The sequence below is a fragment of the Equus caballus genome, chromosome 4, assembly GCF_041296265.1.
Source record: "Equus caballus isolate H_3958 breed thoroughbred chromosome 4, TB-T2T, whole genome shotgun sequence".
Taxonomy (NCBI): domain Eukaryota; kingdom Metazoa; phylum Chordata; class Mammalia; order Perissodactyla; family Equidae; genus Equus; species Equus caballus.
The window spans coordinates 75967501-75977500 of NC_091687.1; the positions used below are offsets into that span (position 1 = coordinate 75967501).

The 10000-nt window shown below is 31.7% G+C and overlaps 1 protein-coding gene across 50 annotated transcripts in view; it reads left to right on the forward strand.

Moving 5' to 3' along the window:
- FOXP2 (forkhead box P2) overlaps positions 1-10000 on the forward strand; it is a 509955-nt gene that overhangs the window by 265546 nt on the left and 234409 nt on the right. For all 50 annotated transcript variants that reach the window (XM_070264896.1, XM_070264901.1, XM_070264902.1 and 47 more), the window contains one exon: positions 6589-6766. In XM_070264896.1, coding sequence (XP_070120997.1) covers positions 6599-6766 — 168 coding nt within the window. In that variant the 5' untranslated portion in view covers positions 6589-6598. The remainder of the gene's footprint in view (positions 1-6588; positions 6767-10000) is intronic.

Consider the following 10000-nt stretch of genomic DNA (forward strand, 5'->3'; position numbering starts at 1 on the left):
ATTAAAGGGACATTTGGCACCCAAAAGATAGCCTGGAAGTAAAAAGTGCTGAAAGGGAAAGAGAATGAGGACCCGTGGGAGAGCTGTATTATGCTCAGGAAAAACAGCAAGGGATCCCAGGGAGCTGCTGTGGGTGGGAGACTGAAGATTGAAGTAAAGTAAGCTTGAGGGTTAAGGAAAGATATGTGGCAGGAAAGGTGAAAATGCCATCACAAGAGAAGTACATACTCAGAGCTGTCATTAGCCAGGGGATCAGTGAAGGCTATTGCAAGTAGTCCAGCCTTTGGGAATTTGACTGTAAGTGGACCCACTGTATGGAAGCTTGCACAACTCAATCACTAGCTTTTTAAATAAAAAAAGAGAGAGGTTTTGCCTGCTAGGCAGGTCTTTCTATGTTCTTGGAGATCTAATTATTTCTTATTGCTTTAACACTTTTTACTATTAAATTCTCTGTTTCCTATACTAAAATATTCCTGATCTCCAGAATTTGAAGATATTTTTTCTTTAGACAAGGACAAGAAAAAGTGTGACAGAATGTACTTGTTTCTCAGGTCTCTTGTAAACTGTAACTAGTATTTATTTTTGTGCTGGCACCTAGATAACATTCTTTAGTTCTTAAGGCCTCCTCTCACAGGTGTAAGATAGATAGTTCAACACGGTGCAAAAAAATATTACTTTTTGGTATTATAAATTAATGCCAGCTCAATTTGTCAGAGGTTGTAGAGTAACAGGATGAAATCAACTTTCCCTAAGCTTCCTTCTTCCCTTGTTTTAAAAAATAAATATTAATGTTATAAAGGACTGATTCAAAACTTTAAAATTTTTTAATGAATTAAACTAGCATTAAAATTTATAGACTTAAAAGGAACACTGACCATTTAGCATGTACCTTGAAAAGTAAAACTTGTTATACGTTTCACCTGTTTGAGAAACAGATGCTATGTATGGTAATTATATGAATGTGTGAGACTAAAACAAGACTTTAGAATGTAAAGATTAATGTACAAATATAATTTTGAAATATATATGGGAATAATTAGTTCACCAGTCATCAGTATCAAATCCCTTTCAGTTATACTTGTGGATGGGGATTATTGAACTATAAGATGCAGAATCATGTTACGGTAAAATACATCTAAATGGCTACCTTTCTTTCAAATTTGCTGTTGTACTATATTTAAATGAAATAGCATAGACATTAAACACTTAATTTTAGTATTTTATACTATTTCCATAAATAAATTTTTATGTTTTGCTATTTGTATTTTAAAACTTAGTTTAATTTTCACGCTGGAGCAAAACAACGTACTGAGTTGCAAAATTAATAGCTGATTGAAGTGAAAGATAAGATTTTCATTTCTTCTACTCTTATGATTCCCAGATGTTTGTTATTGTTGAAGATCAACAGTATTCTATTTTTTAAAGGTGGTCATGATCATTATTTTAAAAATTACCATGTTGAAATATCCTACAACTTTGCGTATTTGACATATTAACCCTTTTTGAATGAAAATTTGAACTTTTACTAATTAAAGTATTTTTCCCCAAAGATGGTAACCTTAATTTGTGAATAGTATCTTAGGCATTTTGTTTAAACAAGTGAGAAGCAGTGGCAAATCTTTCATAAACAACTTAATTTTCATTTACTTAAGATCACATCACTCTTATGATAAAGATTATGTCACTTGCCATAACAACAGATATTCTTCCCCAAATCATGCTTTAAAAAATATCCTTTTTCACTTTTTAAAAATTAAAAATATTCATGTGTTCAATTTTTGTTCTTACATATTCAACTGTGTCCTTCATATTTGGCATTTTGATTTATTAGGCAATTTTATCATTAAAGACTTTTAGCAAAGCAGTGCTAGATTTCAAATGCACCATGCATGGTGTCCATGATGAATTCATTCCACTAGAGCACAAAAGTTATCATTATTTAAATGCTAGTTTCTTTCAGAAGTTTTACATCACAGTCGAGTTTTCAAAATGAGAATTTAGCTGATATTTTGAGGTAAATGTATATGGTTTCTTGTTGCATATGTAGGTTTTGCTCATACTTAACCCTTTCTTTTGGGAATATGCATAGAAATATTTAATAAAATTTAATATTTGTAATTTTAAATGATTAATAATTATTTAAAAATATGTGATAACTGTTTAATTTTATAATTTTCTTTTCTTTAAATGTCATATTCAAAATCTTTTGGATTTACTGTATATATTTGGTTAAATAAATGAGGCACTTGGAGAAACCAGACACTGGATATAAAATGTCCATTAATGTCACTGTAAATAATTTTGTTTAAGAAAAAGTTCACAGGAATAGTTATAAACTTTTTATATGTACTGTTGTTTATTCTTAGTTTTTCAGGAAGACATTTTTTTCTTCCAATTGTTTTGATTAAATGGTAAGATGCCAAAAAGATGAGGTTTAATACTAAAGCACCAAGATTATGAGATAGAATGTCCGTGTATGTGGATAGGGGAGTGTAGTGGGAAGTAGAGGTTATTTTTCCCTTCTTACCATCCTTGACATATATAATTAGGTCAATCAATCGATTGATCGATCAATCTAAATACATGCATACACGTACATATACATACAGGTACATGGGAGTAGTGGGTGGAAGAGAAGAAGAAAGCGAGAGAGGTAGGGAAGATGAGAGAAAGGGTGAGAGAAAAGATGAGAGAAAAGACCAGAGAGAAAAGGAGTAAGCAACAAGGACCAGTAGTGTCCCTGGTGGTGGTTGAGATAACACAGTTAACTGTACTGGCCCAGGTCAAGTTTCAGACTTCTGAACATTGTAGTGAACATGGCATAGGATATATGCAGGTTCCTGTTATCACTCTGGCAAATGCCTATCTCACATAATACAGTTTTATACCAATGGAACCTATAACACTAAGAGGAAAAAATAAAACCAACAAGTCTAGCATTTAGTACTACCCTATCATAAAGTAAGGGGGTCTAATTGAGCTATGTCTTTATATCCTGCTATTTGTACAAATAAAAGACTACATCTTGATGCAAAATAAACACAAAAGCACTGTTGTGACTATAACAGGGAGTCATATACTAATTTATATAATAAGTGGTTGTGCACGCTTTATTCAAGATTATGGCTGCAAGAAATGGCATGAATTGCTGGGTGTGTTTAATGCTGGATTATAGCAATTTGAAACATGTCAAACACATGGCTAATGCCTCATGCTTCACTCATTCTTGCGTAAACCTGCATAGCCACCATCCATTATACCCTTGGTAACAACACAATTCTGCAAGTAAATATTGTTACACTAAGTAACCTTTCAATTCAAGTTGTTTAGGAAGAGAAAATGCAATCTTGTGCAGTCAGTTCCAGTGTCAGTTTAATGTTTCAAAAGGGAAGTGGTGTAGAGAATAAGTATCTGTACAGTGACTTGCTTAAAAAAAAGAAGAAACAAAAAGGAAAGAAAGGAAAACTTAATGCCGGGGAGAAAGGAAGAACTGTATCATTGGAGTGCAAGATCTGAAGAGTTATTTTCTGATGTGGCTGAAAAGTTGTGTATGATGAAAGATTTAAAGGTTTAACTAGCAGTTCAGACAGACATTAACACAGCAACTCCCAGTTTCACCTTTCCCTTTAATGATCTGGAATTTATTTTCACTGATTTTTGTAAAATGTTTGTGGTAGGATTGAGAAGAATGAATAATTTAGTTAAATATGTTTGGAATCACAAGCACATCCACTTTGAAAGAATATGCTGAATTTGTAATTATTTAAAATATACTGTAAAAGGTAAACAGCACTTCTCATTGTGTTAGCAATATTTCCTCTAGTGGAAAATAGGTGTAGAGGTGTCACAGGAGAAACTTAGTGAATACTGGAAAGCGTCTTCATTATCCTTGAAGATATGTCCCCTTTATAATGGACATACTCCAAGCTTTCTTCTTTAGGTGAAATGTACATTATAATCATCTAATTACACAATTGCCCTTCTTTTGGTATATTATTCTTGGATCAGATGCTTCTGTTTTGTAGAGAAAAAGTACTGTCACTGTTACTGTTTTTCTTCTACTATAATTTAACTCTTAGATGATTGAACTTAAAACGTAAATCACAGTTTATACCCTAGGGTTTTAGAAAGTCAAAAATTCCACAAGGGATAATAAAATTCTCTGGTATATAGGAATTGGAAGTTGTGTAGGTCTTTCTTCATAATTGTAGTAAAGATTTAGATTTATGACTCGCTGCTTGTTGATTATTCTTAATTATTTGATGGCCTTGATTTTTAACACAGTATACATGCAGAATTCTTTAATTCATCCAGTTGATCCTGACGTTAACTACCCAAAGGTTAACATGAAATACAGCACCTGTCTGCTACATTTGAAGATATAGTTTATTTTGATTTTTTGTGTTGCAAACTCCACCCAGAGATAGTATTTCTAATAAATAAATAATAAACATACACATACATATATACTCCGGATGTATTGTCAAAAGTAAAATTTAAATGCAATATGTCGAAGTTATGTCTGTCTGTTTCTACAGTTGGAGAAGACCCAAATTACAATTTTCATATAACTAGTAAAGGCAATCAGACCTTTTCTCTGAATATTTTAAACATTGTGCATGTAAAATTTATGCCTAATTTGAATACTTATTAGCTGCCTAATCTCAGAAAAGAGTATTAGCTTTGTTTTTTCCTTATAAAATCCATCACTATGTATCAGTTTTCATTTGTATGATTTTTCTTTGTTAGTGTTCAATAAGATGTTTAACAAAACCTGTTTATTTATAAACACATTCCGTTCAAAAGTTGTTTGCTATAGTTACAGCAATTGCTTCCTTTATGAATTTAGGATTTTCTTGTTGCTGTTTTTTTTTTTTTAAATAAGAACAGCTTTCAGTTGTATAGGTAGTTTCTGTTATAATATTTTGCTTTACTAGCCCAGCTACTGATGGTCTTTTATAAATCAGCAGGTCTTTTTTTTAATTGATTTCTTTAGAGTCATAAAAATAATCTCATAATTTAGGCTTTGATGAAAATACCTGTTAAAACTATTAAATTATAACCATTAATTTTAATAATTATAATATTAGTATGCAAAAATTCTCTATTGGATATGTATCTGTGTTTGTGGTTGTGTCTCTATGTGTGTATGTGTGTCCATGATCACATTTTGTAAGAATCTGGGTAAGAGGATTTCGCTATGACACGAAAAGATATTAAGCTTACATTTGCTTTATAATGAATGCATTTGAAAATTTTTAATAAACAGAGGTCTTAGAATATGACTAAGTCTAAAATAGCGAAGTCATATAGTAACAGAAAATTAGATTGAGTGATAAGTTTAACGTCCTTCTTTAGTTTTAGGCGAAGTCCACTGTCTGTCTAGTGTTGCTGTTAAAGTCACGGCGCAGCCAGGTTGCTTCTGAAATTCCGTCCGTAGGAGTAAAACAGAGAAGTGCATCCATTAGGTTATGGCATAGGATTCACATATCTTTGAGAGCCAAAACTGGTCTTTCTAAACCACGGATTCAAGATGTACTGTGAAATTCTGGTTTGTAAAAGCACGTTGGTTCTTTATTTACTGCAAGGATTTCCACTGATCTTGGCAGGACATCTCATTGCAATCCTGAAAGTACAGTATATTTATGCAGTGAAAATGATAAAACATTTATTACTGTAGAGAAGGTAATATGCATAATTTATGCTGTTTTTAGCACAATCATTAGTGATATTCTTGATAGATTTTATTTCCAGCTTTCATATCTAATACATGCCTGGAAAATTAATTTTCTATCTTTCGTTTATTTGCCTCTGTTAAAATTGAGTTTTAAGTCTTCTTCAAGTGAACAGTTTGATTGCTGCTCATGCATAAGCTTAATTACTTCCCAGGAAGGACAGTATTAAATGTTTTAAATGTCAGAAAAATAAATGAATATGAGCTGTTTGATTAAAAAAATAGGCAATATCTGACGTGTTTGCAGCAGGAGCTTTTTCTTAAAATGCCTCCAAGGCAAAATTTTATTTAGTCACAAAAAAAAAAGAAACCCATTATACTATTTATCATCGGTTGATACCATATGATTTGTAACACCCTTACAAAATTTTAATTTTGTATGATTAGCTGTGCATCATTAAACAACAGCCTTGCATAAGATGTGCTGTAAAATTCTGACAGAATCAAGATAGTGAATATTTAAAATAAGGCTGTATAGTCATCCATGGTTGTCAAAGGTAGATAATAGGAAACAGAACAGAGTGTGCAATCGTGCCTTCATTTAAACTGGTTTTATAGGTAGACTCTAAAATGTGGTCGTTCATAAATGCTATTGACCATGCTATATGCATGGTATGTTACTTTGGCTGTTAAATGTAACCACACAAAAATTGCTTATAGAAACCATAATTTCAGTGATTAGTATCTGGATGAAAGCTGAATTTGTATTGCTTTTCTTGGTAAATGACTTTTCAAGCCTTTTTTTTTTTTTCCTCCTAAAGATGCTGTCTCTGTAATTGGCAGAGAGGGACATCTTGATAATGGAAGTGTGAAGGTGTAACGTGTGTTAATTGATACTTCTTAATCACTTTTAGGTATTAAGTCATGATGCAGGAATCTGCGACAGAGACAATAAGCAACAGTTCAATGAATCAAAATGGAATGAGCACTCTAAGCAGCCAATTAGATGCTGGCAGCAGAGATGGAAGATCAAGTGGTGACACCAGCTCTGAAGTAAGCACAGTAGAACTGCTACATCTGCAACAACAGCAGGTAAGTTTTGTTTTCCTCAGTGATTCCTTAAAACAAATAAGCCTGTTTTCTTGAATATGCAAAATGTATTCATAGCAAATTGAGCATGCTGTTTTAAGCTGAAGGATGCTGAGAATTTATTATTATTTGGAACATGATTGAAGTATGAGTAAAGATAGGATTTTCATATTAGTTACGTCATACCAGCACCAGAGTGCCCTTCAAGTGTCAGGCTATTAATTAAGTTCACAGGGCGATTTGGGGAAGATTCTGTAAAGCTTTGTAACAAATATTTTATAGCTTCTAGTTGACTGTCTTAACATTGTGCTGCAGAACGTGATACTTAGTTTTCCACCAGAGGGCCACATTACTTGATACTTGCTTATACAATGAATTTCTTCCAAGTCTGAGCTAAGGTGAAAAGGACCACAAGGACTTTTCACAACACAGATGCTTGCCCGTGATAGCTGCAAATATTAGCTATTAATTAGTTGATATTTGCTGAGAGATTGTGAACCTGTAAACACTATAATCATTTCTGTTGCTTTTCTTGAAAGCTCATTTCAAGATATTTTGAATATACATCTTTTGATAACATTAAAGAGCACTTTTTGTTTTCTGCTAGTGTGTCATAAAATACAGTTATTCTCTTTAAATCTAGAAAAGTAAACAACTGCTCAATAAAGGTACACTTTTAACTAGTCCATTAATCTGTTTATATGACATATTCATTTTTCCTGATTTTGTTTTGTCAATGAAATTTTCTTTTCAACCAAAGAATAGCCACTCCATTCTTCACTTATTCCAGTCTGTGGAAACAGTGACAGAGAACAGCAAGCTTTCAAAGCGTGCATTTGTATTAGGCCAGAATGAGCATACCTGTTTGAAAATAAGATTATTCTTGTTTTAAAATCAAGGTTATTTCTTTAAAACTCTGTATTGCATTCAGGCCAAACATAAAAAAATCATTAAAATGAAAATATAATGAATTGTTGTTGAAAAATGTTTCAAATTAAGTGCTGTATCATTCACATTTTTGTTAGCATATAATTAGAAAGAATGCATCTCAGAAGTTAAAACAAATGCTCACACTAGAGTAAAATTTAATAGAATCATTATTTTAAATAACAACAACATTTAGAAAGTTATCTTAGAGTATATGTACTGAATAGTGTCTTAACCTGTAGGCATTGTTTTCAAGAATAATCTTTTAAAAGAGTTAAACATAACACTGTTCTTTATAATTTTGGGATTATGTCCCTTTTCATAGACAGTAATTATTAGGAAGATAGTTTTTATTTTGTTTTGAAATATTTTGTTTTAGCCATCATAGGAATTAAATGCCTCCCAAAGTCCCAGGATTATCCTGTTTTACAGGTTACTTTAAATAAATGCAGTTTTCAGGATAGCCCTTTTCTTCTTTTAATGTATTTGCAGGAACCGTCATACCAGCATAGTGCTATAATATTCCTACTGAATCCCCTAAGTAAGAATCCTAAGAATTTATAGTCAAATTCTGTTTCGTCTGAGAATACAGTAGAGAGTGCATTTATACAGGCAAGTGAAATTAACAATTGAAAATGAACACTGCTGTTTAGTACTAACAGACAACAGGTTCTGAAGGGAACTGCAAAGGAGTAACTTTCTTTTTCTTCAAAGCTCTGATTAGATCTTAAATGAAAAGAAAAGAGTAAAATCATAGCCATACTTTATAGTACTCTGGAGGCATTTTTATGATAAAATCTGTAAGGTATGTTTATAACCTGAGTTTGAAGTTTATTTTGTTCTAGAGTTTCTTTATGTAAATCATAAACAAGAATAAATACAAAAGGTTACATCCCTTAGATAACTCAGAAACTTTAGTCATGTATTGCAGGTTTGTGGAGTGCCTTCTAGAAGTGATTTAACACAATGGATATAGTAGGCATCTACAAAAGACACTTCAGGATGTGTCTACAGGAAGATATGTAATAATTTAATAAATAAACATGCAAAAACCTTTGTAAATGTCTCTTCCCTTGGTTATGTTTTAACTACATTAATATATTTAGATACTTCAGGTTATTGAATTTTTGTCCTCCTGTGAGTGTGTTTTAGAATGGGCCTTTAAGTTCATTAAGGATTGGAATGTCTTTTTTGTAAAATTAATGCAGTTAATGCTTTTAATTCTAACATATTCAGTGTATTTCAGAAGGAATACAAACCATGGGGAAATATTCAAACAAATTAATAAGAAGTGAAATAATTTTACAAATTTATCTTTACTTGGTATTGTTTAAATATGAAGTTTTGAACAGAGAATTAAATTACTTCTTATATGTGTAATGGACTAATAATCATTGTTGGCTAAGGGCTCTTATTTAGAAATATAATTTAGGAGGCAGTGAGTGATGTAAACAAAGAAAAATTTTGTTTGCCATGAACTTCTGGCAGAGTATGGTCAGAGAACAGAATGTTTACCTTGATTTTTATGGCTTTTATATTTTTATAGAGGTGAGAAGTTTGACTTATATCAGCCATGTATTTAGGGGGAAGGTATAGTATTTGGAATTCATTGTAAGTGATAGATGGATTGACGGAGTAAAAGGGATTGATAAATGATAGCTAGAAATTTTACCTAAGTAATTTATTAATATTGAAATATTTCTGAAAGCTGAAATATCTTTAAGTTTTAATATTTGCAATATAATGGATGTGTTCATAGGAGCCATGTCTTTGTTAGTATGCTCTGCTGTTTTATATTCACTGAAAAATTAGTAATAAAACAGCCTTCTCCTGATGAATTACTCTCTCCTTCATTCTTTTCTAATCTTTTAAAATTAATACTAAATACTAAAATGTATAATATATGGAGGTAGCATATTTCAAATGTTGTTTTAGATTAACTACATTGAGAAATTATTCTGCATTAGATGTAGAATTTTATTTTGATATTAGGTTTGCAGAATTAATTGTTTGTGTCACTAAGGTCAAAATAGTTGCTAAAAACTTGATTGCTTTACGGGGTAGATTTGAGCTTGCATTTTGAGCATTCATTAAGTCAGATAATCTTTCTGAATGTTTTATGAGATTCTACTGCTTTGAAGGTGTTTCAGGTGATGATGTTTAAAAACATCTGGTCAGTACTTTCTTACTGTCCCTTCGTTTATCCCTAGTCATGCAAAACAGTTTTTGAGTAGCCATTTAAATGCTAGAATCCACATATTTTATTTTCAAAGTGAAATTGAAGACAGTGACTTTTTTTGAAAGTATAAC